Source organism: Chelonoidis abingdonii, chromosome 7, assembly GCF_003597395.2.
Source record: "Chelonoidis abingdonii isolate Lonesome George chromosome 7, CheloAbing_2.0, whole genome shotgun sequence".
NCBI classification, from domain to species: domain Eukaryota; kingdom Metazoa; phylum Chordata; order Testudines; family Testudinidae; genus Chelonoidis; species Chelonoidis abingdonii.
The window spans coordinates 86583321-86604404 of NC_133775.1; the positions used below are offsets into that span (position 1 = coordinate 86583321).

The 21084-nt window shown below is 39.5% G+C and overlaps 1 protein-coding gene across 2 annotated transcripts in view; it reads right to left on the reverse strand.

Moving 5' to 3' along the window:
* The window catches only part of GABRG2 (gamma-aminobutyric acid type A receptor subunit gamma2), a 94508-nt gene that overhangs the window by 62877 nt on the left and 10547 nt on the right, over positions 1–21084 (reverse strand). For both annotated transcript variants that reach the window (XM_075068086.1, XM_075068085.1), the window contains exon 2: positions 394–542. In XM_075068086.1, the coding sequence (XP_074924187.1) occupies positions 394–542 (149 nt within the window). The remainder of the gene's footprint in view (positions 1–393; positions 543–21084) is intronic.

Genomic DNA, 21084 nt, shown 5'->3' on the forward strand with positions numbered 1-21084 from the left:
CAACATTTACAATTCTGAATGCTTAAAGTTAAACGCCTAACTTCATGTTTAGGCACAAAATAGAAGTGGCCTGATTTTCAAAGTAGTTGAATTTCTGCAGCTTCAGCAATTTCAACAGAATTTGTGGGTGCTCAGAACTATTGCAAATCAGGCCACTTAGGTGTCTTGAGATGGATTTATCAGTCTATCCTTATACACCCTTATACACAAGTCTGACTTACACATAGTGGCCAGAGAGTTCATGATAGATATTTTAAAAAATGAAGTTATATTGTGTTATATTATGTTTTCATACCTTCTTTGTGTGGGTTATGCTTCCAATACATATATTGGAATGTGAGAATTCTCTTCCTTCAGCCCCCATTTCAATTAAAAATAGGTTAGAAAACACACCTCCTATGTCAGGTCTCAGTTTGTTGTCATATCCCTCCAGCAAGCCATTTAAAATCAGGGTAACATCACTCTCATGGACTTTGGGAGTCAAAACCCATGTTTTGTTGGATGTATAATCTTCATAGTCATCATCCCCCTTTTGGCTAGAACTGTGAAGGAAAGAAAATTGAAGAACAAGAAAGTCTTGACAAATCTGAATGTTGGAATTACATCCATACACAGACCCTTTGGAAAACGTGCTAAATGAATAATCCTGTTCTAATAGCACTGCAGTACTTCACAGGGCATTACACAGTGTTGCCCATTTGACAACAGAAATATTGTAGACAGGATGTCACTTATTACCTAAGGTTAAAGCTCACTTTAGTGAACTTTCCTTTGGTATAACAGAGATCATTTCCTGTGTATTCTATGGTACATCAATGTTTCTGTCCTTTGAGACATCTGTTTCTTCTCCTCTTGACTCAGCTGGGACCTATTATAAAAAATCTCTCGTTGTCACTTAGTTTATGCAAAACTCCAGTAGAATATTACTTTATATGGACACCATGTACTTGCATTATTTCCCTTTGACATGATAACTTGACATATCCCATTAATGACAGGACCAATAATTAGATGAATTCAGACAAACTGTCATGTAGCCTCACTGCTCTATGACGAGCCTGAGTTTGTTGCACAACTGGAAAGTTCAACACAAATAGTTTTGGACTTGGTTTTCACTTTCACTTTTGCTCACCAGAGGCCAACCAAAAATAAAATAGCCGATTTGCAATTTTTTTTTCTGTCATCAGACTAGGACTCACAGGAAATCCAGTAATCCAACTCTCATACTATAGAAAGGGCAAGTCAGATGCTGAGAATTGTAAATTACAGCTTGCGTTTTCTTCAAAATGCCTGGTTCTAATACCAGGGAAAGTGATATTTCTCTGGCACAGTGTTAGCAGATACTGTGCAAGCTCTTTCACACAGCTCTGCCGATGCTCCTCTATCCTGAGCTGCTGCAAGATTCTTCCTATTCCAGCCTTCAGATCGTTCTTGATTTGAGACTGTTATTGGTGCTGAAAACATGCTAAATTATATGGGGAGTTCACAAATAGGAACTAAAAGGAGGTCGTCACACTCATCTTTGCTTGAGAACACAGTCTCACATCCATAATGTGCAAATTATAGCCACACCTGTAAGAAGCACTAGTGGGGGAGGTGTACAGGAACTCTATCTGCTGGATCATCAGCTGTGCTGAACTCATGCTTGAAAGGAGGCAACCTTAGTGCAAAAAAGTGCAGCCATGGGATCCTCAGCGACCACTGTACTTGCCCAGTACTGCAGTGAGCTAAGAGCCCAAACTTTCATCCTTAGATCACCATCTCTTTGCCTCTGGCCCATTCTGGAAAACCCTTCTGTAGAGGGAAGAAAGGCTGGGTGGCACAAAGCCAACTATGCTTACTCTATGCCACCATGGGATTCCAGCAGCACAGATGAGATTTAACGAGGGCTGAAGATCTGGATCAGTTTCTGATCTTCCCATTACAATATCATGGGAAGAAGCCTTAATGAAGCAGCTTGCTTTCCCTGGCCGTGATCATGCAAGGTTCTTAATGTCTCTGAAAGGAGCCGAATGCCCTGCCCTTGAAGTCCATGGGATTTAAAAGCATTTGGCATCTCTCAGGAAGCAATGCAGGACTGGACTCCAGAGTGGAAGACAGGGCTATCTGGTGATGCCATCAGAACCACATTCCAGAGGAGATAAGGCTGGGACAAGGTCAGCACTGCCTTCCCTGTACACAGCTAGCACTTAGAAGCTGATACTGGAGGTAGTGCATGCTATACTCTTTAAACATGTTTAGCAATACCGTTGTTGTGTGCACTCCCCCAGGCATCCATCTGTACTGCTTAGGCATCATGTGCCACCAGCCATCACTGTTCAGATACTACATAATCCTCCTCCACCCAGCCAAAGAGAGATGCACATAATTGAGCCTTTAATGTTTATTGGCGATCAAGAGGACAATTTTTAATTGGTACTGTGCTGCACAACTCTCCGCTACGTAGAGACAAACCAGGCACGAATAATTAAATTGGTGAGAAAATCTGGTTTATTCAACTGTCTGGAGTTTCAAATATTTAATTGCATTTCAAAGGAACAAATCTCAGGCAACATACACCCTCCTGTATGGCGCAAGAAGCCATATAATCTATATTCCAAACACGGGATTGGATTATATGTTTTTTAATCTGTATGAAATGCATAGAAAACCCAAAGTAATTTATCAAAGTCATGTGTCTTTGATGTAATCAATTAAAAGCTTTTTCAGAGTTCCTTCTGAAGCAGAATTTTCTATTTTCCTATGTGAAAAAGAAACTCTAAATAAAACATTTCTTCACTCACAGAACACATTCCTGAATACGAGGGAGGTGAACAAGGTTTAAAACTTGAGCTGCTTATTACAATGGCTAGAATGACAGAGAAAATAGTATTCTTATTTGGCCTAAAAGAATAATACAGAAGACATAGTCCACAAAAGACTTTACAGTCTGGATTCAGAGTTTTATGTTGTCTGCTTCGTACTGCTTTGGTGACACAAAATTGTCATAAACCCAAGTTAACTGACCAGTGAAGCCAAGTTTATTACAGCTGTGTTGCATCATCAGAGCAGTGCAAGGCAGCCAGAGCGAGATGGTGAATCTGGCTTCAGGAGTCAGTGGACAATGAATCTTCAGGAACTGTATTCTTATCTGAATTAATAGTCAGTCTTTTATGAGTAAACCTAAGCAGAAGATTAGACCAAGTAGGAGATTTTGTTTAAACTTGTTTATTTTTAATGTTACTGCTTGGTGCCCTTCTTTTACATTTTATAATTTATATTTTTGACTAAGTGAATATAGATACATTTTAAAATTTCCACATAAAAGCTGGTTTACACAAATACAAATATAACCTGGTAAATGTTGCCTGTGATTTAACAGCAGATTTTTTAAAAAATGCATTTACTAGACAAACAGTGATGAAGTTTTAATAATGGGCATGCTCTGGGTACATAAGAAAGCAACTATTAAATTGTAAATCATGACCCTGATGGAGGAGCCTGGTCATGCTCTGATCAATGCTGGAGGCAAATCAGGGACAAAAATGGCCCCCGCTGTAGAACTTAGTTTTATGATCAGAAAACTTGCTATGTGAAAACGGCATCTCCTCACACAACAGAGCTGCACCTTGTGTCACTGAGAGACAAAAATCAAGTTTTTGCTATCTTAGACAGTAAGCATTAATTTTTGCAGAGTCCACAGTTATAAGATAGTGAGGTATAATGCATCTAATGAAGAAACATTAATCAAAACCATGCCATTTCAGGGATATAATACAGTTTGGCCCACCAAATGTTATTACTGGTGATGATTTACAAGCCAAAAATTAGTGTTTCAGGCCTCAAGATACATTTTAAGGACTAATATGTAGAAAAGAGTTCCATCTTTTTACTTGTAAACTAAGCAAATGTGGTATAAAAATCCTACAGAGAACAATGAACCTGGGAACTCCATGATACTATTTTTAGAGCGACTATTCAGAATAGAACCTAGCTTTAAATTGAATAAATTCTCATACAACAATATTTCCACAATCATATCAGTATTTATTTCAGAGATCTAAAGTACATACCAAGAAGAAATTCTCTCCTAGATCTCTAAAATGAGTTTGCTTCATTGTGTTTCTGTCTTATTTAAATAATGTATGACTTCCAACTTCTAGCTCTAAAGAGCATTTTAGGGGGAAAAAGAACAATTTTAACAGCTGTCTCTTGTTTAAGCAATGTTGAGTAGAATTTACAAATTTGTAAATGTTCCCTTTGGCAGTACATGAAAAAAAATATTTAAAACTCTTTTTCCTTGTGTGTTTTATATACTTACAATCTATTAGTTTGAATTCTTTAATCTTTTTAAGATTAAAGTATGCCCAATACTGCTAATCTCTCAATTATATTTAGATATGAAGGACATATACAGCATTTTAGAAGACCATGTCTATTACATTGATAGAAAAAGAAAATATAGTGCAGAGCCGAATGTATATGGAAAATAAAAACTTTCAAAAGTGAAGAAATGGATCACAGTAGATGATACAATAGGAGCTAGAATGCTAAGGGACCAATAAGACTTCTTGAAATATCATGCATAGTTATCTAATTAGGCTGGAAGCTCTTCTGGTCTGTGTTTGTACAGAGTCTCACACAATGGCCCAATTTTGCTTGGAGCCGCCAGGTGGTAATATAATACAACTATATTATTAAGTATTATGATATGCTCTTTTAAAAAATATTTAAGTTGAGAACATCTCCTCATGATACCAATGTTTTCTATTCCCAATTGACAGTTCCTGAGTGGTGATGAGCACCCATAGCTCTCATTGACTTCATGGGGACTTGCAAGTATTCAGCACCTGGCAGGATCAGGCCTAATAGTATTTAAGGATGGGAGAGTTTAGGACTTTTCAGATTTTTTTTTGAGAAGTCTACAGACAACTTTGTTGATTTGCAGCCCACTAGTGCTAAAGACTCCATCTCATCCCTGATGATGAATTGCAGGAGTGGGACAGTGATCTGTTTGCTTTCCAGGGTGGTGATGTCTACTAAACCTTCATCAGTTGCCACTTCTGGCATTTTGAAATCCCAAACCTAAAAGGAAGTCAAAGGCTTCAGGAGTGATTAATGAAGGGACAGTCAGTCTGATACCTAATAAAAGTTATGTTCTTACAGCCCCATTCATATTCTTAAGACCCTCTGAGCCTATATTATCAGAAACAGACTGGTCTATCTTCCAAGTGTTTTCAGCATCATGAAACTAAACTGGTAAAACTCTCCTATCAAGATTATTTGGAAACACTTCAGGAATTATCTTTTTTCCTTATGAATACTAGAGAACTTCAGATGGAATACTCAAAACAAGTAAGCAAATGTACATTCTTATCCTGCTAATGTGCATTAAAGCATATTTTTTAAGAAGTTAATTTGTTTTAGCAATTTTGACACAATGATATGCCCTGCTATCCTATTGACAGCCTGGAAAAATAAAATATATGAATTCAAGTCATTTTATTAGAGGTGTTTGGTCTACTGTTTTGAGGTAGAACTTCCTGAGTTCTAATCCCTGCTATAAGCCAACTCTTTCTCTAGTTTTGGACAAGTCACTTAATGTCTCTACCTCCGTTTTCCCATCTGAGAAATCAAATAATAGTAATACCATCATAGGTTAGACTCTGATCTCCTACCTTAATATTTAATAGAACTTCAATTTCAATGGGATTACTTCTTCAGTAAAGTACTATTTAGTGTGACTAAAGGAGTCATAATCAGGCCCTTAGATACGGATCCTGAAAACACTTATGTTCCTATATAACCTGCCATGCTTGAAGAGTTACTTATGTGCATGTTTGCATGATTCTGTTTGCATTTCAGTGGAACTCCTCACTTGACTCAAGCTACTGACGTACATGTTTGCAAGATGAAACGTTGAAGATGAAAGTTGCTAAACACTAATCATTATTTATTAAATTAAATCAGAGAATGTGTAAATTTAGATCCAAAGACACCTCATCTGGTGGTGACATCACAAGACTGGGAATCAGGAGATTTTAATTGTATTTAATGTATGTGTATTTAAATGTGTCTGTCTAAAGCTCAAGGCACACATGGATCAGTTCACAAATGCATACAAAACCAAGAGTCAATTCCCAGTAGTGTTAAAGATTATGGACTTTGGGTAATGTAGCCTTTTTTGTTTCAGCTTTCCCAACTCTAAAATGTGGATGGCAATACCAGCCCTATTGTAGAATGGACTTAGCATTTAATTTGTAATGTTCATTAAACTCTTCAGATGGGTGGCATTATAGAAGTGCAAGTCTTATTCAAGTTATTAACTATTATGGGCCAGATCTTTAGGTCCTATGCTGATTTCATAGAATCACAGGGTTAGAAGAGACTGCAAGGGTCATCTAATCTAAACCCCTACCAAGATGCAGGATTTGTTGTGGCTAACCATCCAAGACAGATGGCTATCCCACCTCCTTTTCAAAATCTCCAGTAAAGGAGCTACCACAACCTCCCTAGACAGTCTGGTCCATTGTCCTACTGCTCTTACAATTAGGAAGTTCCTGAGATTTAATTTAAATCTGCTATGATGTAGTTTGAATCCATTGCCTCTTGTCCTGCCCTCTGTTGTAAGAGAACAACTTTTCTCCATCTTTTTTATGGCAGCTTTTCAAGTATATGAAGACCGCTAACATTTCCCCCTCTTAATCTCCTCTTTTCCAAACTTAAATATACCCATTTCCTTCAGACTTTTCCCATGTGGCTTGCATTCCATCCCTTTGATTATCTTTGTCACTTGCCTCTGGATCCTTTCCAGTTTCTCTACATGCATTGACCAAAAATGGATGCAGTACTCCAGCTGAGCCCTAACCAGTGTTGAATATCATGGTACTATTACCTCCTATGACTTGCATGTTATGCCTCTATTAATGCAACCTAAAATTGCATTTCCCTCTTTTGCATTGCTGACTCATGTTGAGATTGTGACCTACCCAAACTCCCAGATCTTTCTCAGCAGTGCTGCTGCCAAGCCAGTTTGCCCTCATTTTGTATTTGTGCATTTGGTTTTTCTTCCCTAAATGTAGCATCTTACATTTGTCTTTGCTGAATTTCATTTTGGTTTCTATAGCCCATTTCTCCAGTTTATCAGGGTCCCTTTGAATGTTATTTGTATCCTCCAAAGTGTCGGCAACCCTCTCCCCCCAGCTTTGTGCCATCTGCAAATTTGATCAGTATACTCTCTATTTCTACATCAGGTTCGGCATAATAGAAGTTAAACAACATTGGACCAAAAACAGATCCCTGTGGAGCCCCACTTGAGACCTCTCTCCAATCTGACTTCATTCCATTATTAATTATTCTTTGTGGTTGTTTAACCAGTTATATATCCACTTAATGGTACTTCCTCCAAGCCTGCATTTCTCCAGGTTACTTATCAGAATGTCATGCGGGACTGTGTCAAAATCCTTGCTGAAGTCCAGGTATATTATGTAGGTATATTACCTCATGTGTTAGCTAATCTTGTTACCTGCTTGTAGAATGACTTATCCACTTCCTCTTCCTGATTTGATGATCTACAAGAGACTCCCACCATAACATCACTACTACTCTTTTCCCTTTTTATCCTCACCCAGAGACTCTGTAGGTCCGTTGCTCACTTCCTCTTGGACTGCAGAGCAAGTGTATACATTCTTGACTTACAGCGCAACACTTCCTCCTTTTTTCCCCATATCTATCCTTCTGGAACAAACTGTATTCCTCCATGTTGGTACTCCAATCAGGTGAATTGTCTCACTAAGTCTCTGTAATGACAGTTAAGTCATAATTTTCTTCATATATTATGACATCCTGCCAGTGACACTGGAACCCTTTTAATATTGGGGGTGCTGAAAGTTGGGGCTGGACAGGGATAATAGGGCAAAGTCTGGGGGCAGGCATGGGGCCAGAAGTGGAGCCACGTAGCCAGGACCCTGTGTGCAGTGCCAGCAGCAGAGCCCCGGATGCAGGGCCAGCGGCCAGGACCCTGGGAACAGAGCCCTGAGAGTGAGTCCCTGGGCGCAGGTCCAGCGACTGGGAAGCCAGACCCGAGCCTGGGTGCAGGGTCGGAGACCAGAGTCCTGGGCACAGGGTCCCAGGAGGGGGGCCCCGGCAAGGAGCCCCAGTCACAGGGCCAGCAGCTGGGGATCAGGTCTGGTGGCCGGGACCCAAGCACTGGGCTAGGGAGTGGAGGCCTGGACACGGGGCTGGCAGCAACACATAAAACCTGGGGTGCTGCAGCACTCCCCGCACCCCTAGATCCTGCGCCTATGCATTCTGCTTGTAATGTCAGCTGAGGATCCAGTCCTTTATATTTATTGCAATACCAACTGTTCACACTTCTGGTGATCACTATTCTCAGGATGGCAAATGTAGTCTCTATATCCCTAGTTATGGAAGCCCTTTGACGGTATAGATGGTTCTCTTGTGCTAGCAGATGAGGTTTGCAGCCCTTAACTAGCACAAAGCCCAGTTCCATTGACATGTGCTCTTCCTCAGTGCACAAGAGTGGAGGATGGCAGGGTTAAAGGATTATCCCTTCCCAAGTATCCTGCTCCCATGGTGGAGTTGTGTTGGTGCTATGAGGAGTTACTTTATTCAGTCAGTGGGCTGATGCAGCCTGTGAAGAGCAGCTCCTCAGCTCTTGGGAGGGGATACTTTCCTCCTCCTCTTCTCTGGGCTGTCTAGGGAGACACCCGTAGTGCAACCCAGTACTAATTGACATGGCCAGTGTGCTCATATGCTACTCTTTAAATAAATGCAAAGAATGGAAATGCGCATCTTCATTGTGTATCTGCTCCTGCTCCTAATATTTTGCCACTACTTTAAATGAGGTTAAGGTACAAGAAGTGACCTCAAAAAATGAAATTTCAGTGTCTTAAATATATTCTTCCTTAGAGATTTTGGAGTTGAGTTTGTTTGGTTCACAATTCAACATAACAGGCCTAATTATCTATTTCTATACTATCATGATTTATTTAGTTTCTTATACAATGCCCATCATTACGCTTTTGGATTGCTTTTTTGCTAACCCTCATTTAATCCATGACCATTCAGGTTTCTGTTTGCAAAGCGTAATGCATGTAGCTGGCAGTTTCCTCAAGGGGAGATCAACTCCAGTTTGAAGTTTATTTGGAGTAACTCTAATCAAGTCAAAATTATCCAAATCAGAGACAATTTAGTGTAATTGAGAGGTGAATCAGACTCACAATTTCTTGGCCAGCTACACCTAACATGAAAATCAAGCTGCACTCTTTCTGATTTCTATATTATCATGATCAACAATAGTATTTTTGAAATCTAAATCTAGAGCCAGATTGTTAACCACATACTTCTACTAGTGATCAATTAATCATGCAGGTAATCCCACTGAAGTTATGCAAACAACTGTTCGCTGATGGGAGTAAAAGGTTCACAATCTGGCATTTAGCAAACAATTTGGTTGGTGTTTCAGGAGGTAGAACAGAATGCCACTCACTTCTCTCCAGCTGTAATGACCCCCACATAGCCTCAACATTCAGACCTGGGGCCAGATACCCAGCTGGTGTAAATCTGCATAACTTCAGTGTCTTCAGCTGAGATATACTGATTTAGACCAGCTGTAGCTCTGTCCCTTGATTCTTTGGCCATGTCAAAGCTTCCCATTAAAATAAATTTCAAACAGGAGTTGATCTCCACTTGAGGAAACTGCCAGATACATACATTAATTCTTGCAAAAAGAAATCTGAGTGGTCATGTTGTGCCTGAACAAAAAACCTGCAACAGTCCTGGACAGTCATTGACTAATAAGCTCAAATCTACTAGAATATGTTTTGTTTGGTTGCTGGTGGTGGTTGTTTGTTCACAATCCAATCTTTTATACCAAAAAGGCCATAAAAGCCATAGAACCTGCAGCAGTCAGTTAAACTATTCACGCATACGGTAAATCTTCCACTAAAAGCACTGCTGTTTTCTCCCTCACACTGAAGGATTGCTCTCTTCCTTTGTAATGCTATTTAATTTAAGTAAACACAGTCAAGCTAAACTCATTCTCTGATACATAAAAAAAAAAAAATTATCCCAATCTGTCTGTCATCCATTATTCATAATGATAATGTGCTCATTCAGAGGGAAGGATGTTTTCCAAGTTCCCGTTGCGGATACAGTAAGGCATGAGACACTGTGGAGACTGGAGTTTTTGCAGGAGTTTACAGTATCTCTGGAGATATAGTCACAGTCATATAATTTCTGGTTGATTGCAGATCATATTCTATGTAAATCTAACTCAATTAAAATGAAATATATGGTTACATAAAATTATGGGTCAAAAAATTCTATCTTTCTCTTTTAGGTACATAGATAGCCACCACTTCCACACTGAGTCTCCCACAATCTTTAAGTCCTAGGCTTGTGCTTTAACCACTGGACAATGTTTCCTGCACTACCCTTAATTCTTTATTATTAATACCAACACTATTTCTGCAGTTGTGTCTTGACATTCCAACCCAGTTGTTATTTGGAACTATACAGTCATGTAACTAAAGGATGGACCCTGTCCCAAAGAGCTAACTCAGTATGTAGCTCCACTGAAATCAATGGAACTACTTGCAGGATACAAACAGACAAATGCTCAAAACTTTTGAAGGTGTAGTAATGTTAGTCTTGGGTGTGATTTTTTTTACAGCATTTTTATTCTGGCAAAAGCCACAAGGTAGAAGCAGTTAAACCTGCAAAAAAGTTCTTTCGCCAGCATAACTTGTTTTATTCAGGGAACTGGTATGAGCTATACTAGCAGAAGCACATTTTATTCTGGTACAAGCTGTGTCCATATTAGAAGAGTTTGCTGGCAAAGCTATATAGGATTTAGGTACTAATGATTGTCAGTAAAGGTATCATAGTCTATCTGCAAATGAGACTTATCTAGACAGCAACATGGAAGGGTATATCGAAGTAGCTGATCTGATTTACTACTCAAGTACTCTAGCTTTACTGTGGTATAATTTCATTGAAATAAAAATTGGACCCCCAAAACACAGTAAATATATTTGTTCTAATTTTCCCCACTTTAGAAGAATAACTCTACGAATCTGTGAATAGCTTTTTTTTTCATTATTGCTTGGGCTGTGATCACATTCCTCACATAAGCATGTGACATCCTGCAATTACAACACATTACACTACACACAGCTAATAATTTCTTTATTCCACGAATTTATAACCAACAACCAATCAGTCACACTAGCACAGAATCTTTCCAGAAGCAACAAGCTAATTTCCAAGGTAACACACACACACACACATATGTCACCCGCATTGTTTCTTCTAGGAAAAGCAGGATATGAACTTAAAACAAACAAGTCATTATTGTCTCAGAGGGGAAAAAATATTAACACAAATCTTGTAAATCTAGCAAGTAATTATTGGGAAAGAAATTAATGTATGTTCCTTTACTGCTGCCGAAATAAAAGGGTGATGAGCAAATCGATTCATAGAATCCTAAAATCATAAAAATTAAAGAGGGAAAAGATGGTGCATATAGTTCAACATCTCTCCCAAAGTACAACTGTTCTCTGTGGTATATTTTCCAGGGATATGACACCCAGTGAGCAAAGTGTCATAGCCTGAACCATTCAAATCATTTAGATAATCAACACAAATATTATTGAACTTTTCAGATTTATAGTTAAATAATCAGATTGAAACTCAAGATGTCTAACAGTAGTAAATGCTGTTGAAACAGACAAAAGATAAATTACTAGATGCCCCCAATTGTAGTTCAATACAAAGAACTATGAACAATTGTTAGAAAAAAAATGCTAAGGGAAACAAAAATGATGGGAATTTCTGTCTTATCTGTCTGTCTATATATCTTGTCTGTCTGTCTGTTAAATTGTGCTCATCAGTGTTGTGTCTGAGCTGTTAGTTGGTCCTGTCATTGCTCTTTCTTCAGATTTGGATATCCACAACAAGCATCAAAATGTTTCACTTCATTTATTTAACATTTATAGGATTATAGCGTATGAAGCAATAGTTGATTTAATTATGTTGACTGCTGCAAGATTTAGTACATTTAACATAGCAATTTTACCATAGTCTGCAGGGATCTTAAAGCAGCCACATTGTATGTCCTTGGTATTACATTGTCCTCATCTGAATTAATAAATTCATACTTTTAAGAAAATCATGTTCAAGAGTAAGAGAAATTAAACTTCAGAGTTGAGTAACTAGGGTTGTTCTGTTAGATATGGATTTTATTTGGCTCCTAAATATGATTTCTCTCCTTATGTTAAAAGACAAAGGAGCTTTTAGTCAAATCATTGAACTAATATTAATAAATAATGTGACTCTTCTGGGGCGGATTAAGACAGTATTGACAACCCAAAGTGTTCAAAAATGATAAAGTATGCCCTCAAAAGCTCACAAGATTGACTTAAAATGCATGAGATTTCCAAGCTTTTGAGGCACACATTTTCAAGCTTTTCTCTACCATGGAGATTATAACTTTTCATTACCATGAAGATTATAAACTCACTTATGACTCATGATTTATGTCATCCTATGGCTTGAGGCACTGGAGCTTCAAATAGAAAACAACAAATATTGCAAGACTCACAATTTAATAATAGATACATAGATTCTAAGGCCAGAAGGGGCCATTGTGATCATCTGGTCTGACCTCCTGTGCAACACAGGACATAGAACTTCCCCTAAATAATTCCTATAGAATATCTTTTTAAAAAAATCCTATCTTGATTTAAAAATGATCAGTGATGGAGAATCCACCACCACCCTTAGTAAATTGTTCCAATAGTTAATTACTCTTGCTGTTAAAAAATTACATCTTATTTACAGTCTGAGAACAGGAACATTATTTGCAATTAAATGGGGTTCAAACCCACAAAAATCACTGAATAATCTTCCTGAAATTAACAAGAGTTAGAAGAACCCAGAGGGCTAGTCACAGTAGAAGACTCTTAAATCAAGGAAGGAGCCTGAAAGCCTCTTCAGAGATGGGTCCTGGATTTCAAATATAACAGAATCATGGTTAAGACACATGGTTGAGGACTGTAAGACACAACTTACATATTGAAACTTGCAGCTTCACTTGGTTACAGTGAATATCCCTATGGATTTCTCCTGAATATGGCAATGTTTGTCAACTCACGGCCTATGAACATAGACCATGCTTTGGGTTCTACATGTCTTCTGACAGTCATTCAGCCTCACTGGCAGAAATCAGCCATCTTTAGCATAATCAGGCTGTTGTTAAATCTCTTCAGTGACTCCTGCTAAAATACTGCATGACATTCAAGACTTTATTAGTAACTATAAAGCTGTTACTCACCAAGGACTGGTTTATCTTTCAGTCTTTCTGTGTCTACCCCCAAGACATTCTCTCAGATAAGCAACTTCTTGTTAACCACATGATAAATGTAAGTCCCTAAGTAGCTGGGATTTAACCAGCTATGCTCCACATATGTGGATTCAACTGAGGTTCAAAATGCAGAATTCAAAGTTTTGTTTGCTTTCTAAAATAGTTCTGGGATTACTTTTTATAAATTCCCTTGGGAATACATGTAAAAAGTGCTGTGTTTGCATATTGCATTTTATTGTGATTTGTTGTGTATTCATTGAGATGGAAAGGATACATAAAGAGAGCTGAATGGCTCAAAGGACTGCACTAGGCTTTGGTGTCTTTCATATCTATGCCATTGGTTCAAATCTAGTCCAGACTGGTAGTGACTGAAAGTAATGACTGATAGTAAAATGGGCTTGTGGCTTCTGCCAGTTCCTCAATTGTTGCCAAATTACTGGAATGGACACCATTGTCAGCAATCTCAGCAGAGAGGTCAAAGGTTAATGGGAATGTACCATGAAATGCAGCATCCCACCCAAAAGAGGTAGCACCAGTAAAAAGCTGAGGTGCACTGGTTGAGGGAGTTGATGCTGAGGACTGTGATAAATAAAGGGCTTTCAGTCTCCAGTTCTGTCAAGATGAACTTATACATGTAGCCAATGTTGAATTATCTTGCTATGCAGGACTCCCTGACAGAGATGCTTCAATAAAAGCTATGCTAGCAGTGAGAAATGCATACAGCAAGTAAGGAATAGGGTACCTGTGAGGAGAGGTTTAAATATTCAATAAACTGCAAAAACAACATTTGTACCTTTACAGAATCTAATGGATTCGTAAAAGTGAACAAGTGATTCATACAAGCACCCACAATATCAGATGATTATTTCAATTTATCATAGGATTCAAACTGAACTGAACATTTTGTAAGAAAGTTCTCTCATATTCTATTTCCTGGAAATTACATAATTTACCCACTTTCCTCAGGTTTTTTGTTTTGTTTTTCTAATGTGCTTATTTAAGTGGCAAAAACACAAAAGCAGCCTTTTTTGCAATATGTCACCAGGTTTGATTCCCATTTGGCCAGAAAAAAGGAAGAATAGAGTCATAGAGTTTAAAGCCCGAAGAGACCACTAAATCATCTAGTCCAGGAATTGGTAACCTTTGGCAAGTGGCCCATCAGGGAAATCCAATGTTGGGCTGGGACGGTTTGTTTACTTGTGGTGTCTGCAGGTTTGGTTGATCGCAGCTCCCACGGGAAAAGGTGGCCCAGCCCGCGCCGCTTCCCACAGCCCCTGTTGGCTTGGAAAGGCGAATCGCAGGCAGTGGGAGCTGCACTCGCCCGAACCTGTGGATGCTGCAGGTAAACAAACTGTCCCGGACTGCCAGTGACTTTCTCGGATGGCCACGTGCCAAAGGTTGCCGATACCTGATCAAGTCTGAGCTCCTGGATATGACAGGCCACTGCTATCAACCTTCACCTGCACACTAAACCCAACAACCAAATAGAGGTATGTATGGAATGTATGTATGTACGGAAATGCATAAGAGGAGAAATAAGTGAGGGTAACCTTTTCACTTTAAATTCTGACTTTATTCCAAATTGTTTGCCTATAGCTAAGTACAGTCATGGCCCTAGTAAAATTATGATCCTCAAATGGGTATTTGCAGTTTTTGAGATCAAAACTTTCAGAAGTGATGTTTAATTTTGAATGCCCCTAAATCTGTGTGCCAAATTGGTGATACCTTCAGCCTGACTGTCATAGCTCCTATTGCTGAGCTTTCATGGTGTGACATTTTGGAGATCATCCAGAACAGGAATGGGTTCTGTCACCACCTTTCCTGTAACCTTGGGGTGCCTTAACACAGTGCTTCTATAGCTCAGATCCCTGACACCCAGCCTATCCACAAGCACAAGGTCTCACCCTGGCTTCCACCAACCTAGTTATTCCTTGCAGGGTAACACCAACAGCTCTTCTGGTCCTGAGTCTCCCCAAATCTGGCCTTCTTGGGTTCTTTCCTGCCAGACACTTGGACTTTTCTCCTCTGGTTCATCACCCCAAAAGTTGTGAAACCAGTCACCCAAATACCAGCTTACTCTGTCCCCTATACTCCACACAGTTTGCACAAAAGAGACCTGCTTGGTGTAAAAATAATATTATTTAATAGAAAAATCAGATTCAAATATGAACTAGTAAGGGAAAGCCAGCATATACAAGTTACCCAGAAAATAAATATAATAATGAAATAGGGTGACCAGATAGCAATTGTGAAAAATCAGGATGGGGTAGGGGGTAATAGGCGCCTATATAAGACAAAGTCCCAAATATTAGGACTGTCCTATAAAATTGGGACATCTGGTCACTCTATGACAAAACCTCAGGTTTTACATTTCCATATTAGATAAAATCCCCTTTCTAATATAAAATACCTATTGCCTTTGAATAATTTCCCAGTGGATCCCCAACCATTGGGGGATCCAGCAGAGCTAAAATTGCAGTGCACACATGTGAGCTCGTCTGGAGTCCAGGCTTGGAAATCTGACCAGGGCATGGGGATCTCAAAGCCCAGACTCCAGCTCAAGCCCAAATGCCTACATTGGACTTTTTGGCCCTACAGCCCGAGTTCCATGAGCCCTAATCAGTTAACCCAGGCTGGGACACTCAGTGGCCTGGGTTTTTTTATTGCAGCATAGATATACTCAAACATGCCTCATTCCAAGGCCTGGACTATGACCCTTCCTGGGATATTCACTACTTGTTGCATAGACTCTAATCAAACAGTTTTTCATGTTTAGAATCTCATTTGGAGCTGTAAATGTGATGTTAAAAATGAGTAAAACTAAAAAAATAATCTAAATATTAAAATGTAAATGTCTTCTGTGTGTGAATTTCATACATGCTCATCTTCCATGCCTCACCGGCTGGCAATAGTGACCAGAGTATAGGGTACTGGAATGGGACTCAGGAGACCTGGGTGCTTACCCTGGCTCTTACATTTGTTTGCTGTATTATAATGCTTTGTAATCCGTGGATGAGAAGCACTGAGATAAATATTATAAATTATTGAAAGGAGAGCTGAGAAGGAAAAATCTTCCTGCTGCTGACTTCACAATGGATTAGTTACCCAATTGATTAGCCAAATACATAGATGCTGAGTTTTTCTTTTCACCAAGGGTGTTGCAACCCAGCTGTGCTCTGAGGCCCCTCCCCCACTCCACCCCCTCTTCTGAGGCCCCACTCACACTCCACCTATTCCCGCCCCTGCTCCATCCCCTCCCTGAGGCTCCTGCCTTCCTCCAAGCACCTTCCCCAGCTGCCAAACAGCTGTTTGTCAGTACATCCAATCTGCGATTTGGCGGTGCCTCCAATCAGCTGTTTAGCAAGGCCCTGATCAGCTAAGAACCTTGACAAGAACCCTGTGGAAAGAGGTTCAGGTATTGGCAGGTTAACAAAAAACAGTTTTCCATCAGAGGAAAATAGACTTTCTGCATATTCTGTGTAAATTAATGTTTTTTTAAAAATCTTATAAACTGAGGATTATTTATATTTCTTGGGTGATCTCATGATAGTTGACTGCACCAGGCAACATACAGTCCAAACTGGAATGATAATATAATGCAGACATAGGAACCAGGGACTAGATTTTCTGTAGCCCTACACAAAGAACACATAGGAGTCAGAAGAGACAAGGTCTCCTCATCTCCTTACATGGTTGCATTTGGGTGTTCCAACTGTGGCTTGGGTGCCACAGGAGGACAGCAGGGGCTGCACACCCAACACTGCCTCCATGGGAAAGTGGACTGGTGGGGTTGGAACCAAGACTACAGCCTCCTTATACACCGGACAGTGTAGCTGGCCAGGTACAAGGAGGGAAGTACCTTTAAAAGGGAAGAAGTAACTTACTTCAGAGCACAGGAATAATTGTCTGCAAGTATGAATCACAATTCCATCCCAGAACTCCTCCTTGAGTGTTGCTCCTATATAACATCTCATACTGAAGGCTGAGCCTAAAAGTTCAAGTAAGCTCCAGATACGCAAGGATCTTGAGGTATGATTAAAAAAAGCAGTGCAGAGGGGACTTGTTTGTTTATGTTAGTCTCATTTCTTGTTCCTTTCAGTTCATGGGAGGATTTTGATTGAAATACTTCTCAGAAGGATGTCTTGAGGAGGGATCTAAATGATGTTAAATCGTTCACAGAAGTTAAAATGAACAAAGCCTGAGCTATTTGAATTCTTTTCTAAAATACATTTGATTTCACAATATTTTGAATGCACAGTATATAGTAACTCGTGCACCTATAAACCAATTTATATCATGTGCAGCACAGCCCTGTTTGCACTCATGCTTGAGGAAACAGAATGTGCAGAGGTGGATGTGGAGTTTAGTCCTGATCACAATGATGATGTGTGATACTTTAAGAAGACAAATGGTATTTAAGTGACTTTGTGTTGATGAGTGGGAAAATATGCTTTACAAATATTGGCATGTGTAGACACTTGTTTCTTGTTTACTCTAATAACATTGCCTGTGTTGTGGTTATCATGGATCTCTGATGTACTTGGTTGCTTGGTATCCATGATGACCTAATAGAAAAGGATGTCAGTCACTGAGCTGTGACTGTGTGGGCAGTAAGCCCTTTATGGCATCTGGATAAGGACCATCAGTGCACTTTACATAAATGCAGATATGGTTACTCAGGGCCCAATTCTCTCACTTATATTCCCACAAAGTAGCACCTTATTCTGCAAGTAGTTTGAAAGGCTACGCAAGGAAGGAGTCATCTTTCCTTCCCATTTCCCCTGCCTGGCATACATAAGGGTCAGCCTGCAAGTGGGAAACTCAAGATCTACTACTGGGATGCTCTGCATTGAGAGCAACTTGCCCAAAGGAGAGTGGTAGTGGCTGAGACTAGGCAGAGCAATGGCTTAACCCTTTCTGAGAGCAGATCTTCATGCTGAGAAAAAGCTGCTTGACTCAAAGTGGTATAGCAGACTGTGCTCCCTTGTACAAACCAGGGCAATGAGGGAGCTCCAAGATGCTCATTCTACCTCCAAAATACAAGTGTTCCCCTCAGGGTGGTACAGATCTACAGTGCCACTTCCTGTGTATTTGGTCAGTTGAACTACATTTTTCAAGTAAAGTATACAGTGGACCCATTTAAAATTAGTCACTGAACTTTACAAATATTATTTAGTAGGCCTTCCTACTTGTAGAGCACCTTGCAATAGAGATATCAAAGCATGTCCACAAACATTCATTAATTAAGCTTCAATATACCTCCCCCCCCTCCCCGGTTGATATTAACAAACCCTTTCTACAAGCCAATCAGCAAGGAAGTTGAATTGATTTTCCTGTAGGACTCTCAACTAATCTCAATTAATTCAAGCAATGAATACAAACAAATTAACTAGATTAAAAAATAGTCACAATTAATCACAGTTTTAATTGCAGTGTTAAACAATAAATAGAATACCAAGTCAAATTTGTTATAAATATTTTTGGATTTTTTCGACATTTTCAAATAATGTTCTATTTGGATGTTCTCCTTTAAAGCGTGCAGTAGTTCTACCTAACATGATATCTGAGTCACTGCTGAACTGTCTTTCCCATTGGGAAATGTGGCAAGGGAAGGAAGGATCGAGAAGTAGAGTGGAAAGCAGTGCTTGCAAGACCTCACACTGCCCTCCTTGGCCTAATGACAGTACAGCCATGAAGGAGACTTTCCTAATGATCTCACTTCATTATTGAAGAGAAGAATGCAAACCTAATACTAGCTCAGTCAGACATAATTTTATTGTTAATTCCCTTCTTCAGATACAGAACAAATGTTCACTTATCATCCACAGTGACCATGAAAAAGGCAGGTTGCCTAGACAGCCACAGAGGGACTGGCCCTGTTATACAGCTAATGACAGAACTCATGGAGAGCCCCCATTTTAGGCACCACAAATGGCTACCACAAAAATGAATCATGGATGGTCATAGATTCAAATCTAGACTAGGTAGTGATGAAGAGTTGTTAGCAGCTGATACTACTAGCCTATCTTGAATTAGTTCAACATAAGCTTTCCCATTCAAAATAACAAAATGCCATATTCTTCATTAACTGGCAGACACATTTACAGTCTCATCAGGGAGGCCAAGGAATGAATGGGCATTAGGGTCTTGATTCAATTGTCTCTGAAGTCAGTGGAAGTCTTTCCAACGATTTTAGCAATTGATTGATCAGATTTTTACACTGACTTCTCCTATAATGATAGTCCCCAAGTGAGAAATGAGGCACTTTGGTGGTTCTATGATTGGAAAGTCCTACTGTGGCTGAACAGCTGCTCTGTGCCAAACCATCAGGGTGTTAGGAGGATTTCCCTCTGCCCCATCAACCTTTTTTTGATACTCTGCATAGAGCCTATTTAGTTTTGATTTGCGTGGAGCAGGAATATTTGTCCCTAAGGATTTAAAGTGATTTAATCTGATGTGCTGCAGTAATGACTTACAAAGGAAGGTTTATTTATTAAGGTGGACCTTAAGGCATTTTAGGCACAAGTAATGCCTAAAATCCTTACAGCAGCATAGTCAGGAATTTTAGCCTTTTCTTGAAAAAGAAGGGAAATGAAAAAGAAAAAAAATCTGTGTTAAGGTAATGTTCATTGTCAGCTTTTTGAGGCAGGAACCATAACTCTGTGTTGGTCCAGCACAAAGCACAATGGGGTTTTCATGCTGAGCGTAGCCACTTTTGGCACTACCCAATGCAGCCTTATTATATTTCACCCACCAGGACTGCAAAACATTTTACTGCTGACAACCTTCCTTCTTCCTACAACTCCATCTCCTCCAAAAAATAGTGATTTCTGTTCCATCCCTCACAAAAAAAGTAAAAACAAAAAAACAAACAAAACCCACAACCCCACCCTGATTCTGGTCCACAATGCTTCCAGTCAATCAGAATGAAAATCATGGTTTTGATGTTTAGAGAGACATTAATATGGTAGTCATGTATTCTCAGCCTGTTCATGTGTGGATTTTTAAACAGAAATCAGCTTTGTTCTATTTTTCATAGACCCAGCATAGAAGCCTTATCTTCCATCCCAAACATTCTTTTCTTCCCTCCTCTTCTGTCACTCTTAAAACATCACCATCCTCCCCATCACTCAGACCCACTTAGGATTTTATTTTTGATTCCTCCCTCTCCATAGTCCCAGAGATCCAGGTCATTTCTAAACTTGCCACTTCTTCCTCCTCAACATCTCCAAGATGCATCCTTTTGTCTCCATCCCCATAGACAGATCTCTCATTTGAAGCATTGTTATAATCCTCCTTGATTGCTGCAATGTCCTGCTCTTTGGCCTAACACACACACACATTTCCATCCATACAAAATGCTGTTGCTAACCTCGTGTTCCTTGCCCACGGGTCTGATCATATAACTCCCCCCTCTGAATCCATTCATTGGCTTCTTATTCAATAAAGTATCAAATGTAGGCTTCTTGTCACCAAATACAAAGCTCTACATGATGCTTCCCTTCTCAGATCACCTCCATTCCTTCTTCCTTGCAGCCCTCTATGCATGGCACAGAATCCCCAGGTTCATACACAAGGCCTTACTTTGTATACATTTAAGTCCCTCTTAAAGACTTGTTACTACTGTCTGCAAGTTGACTTGTATATACACTGTCTGTTGTAATTCTCCTTCCCCTGACCTCTGTCTACTTGTTAGTCTTTAGATTGTGAGCTCCTTA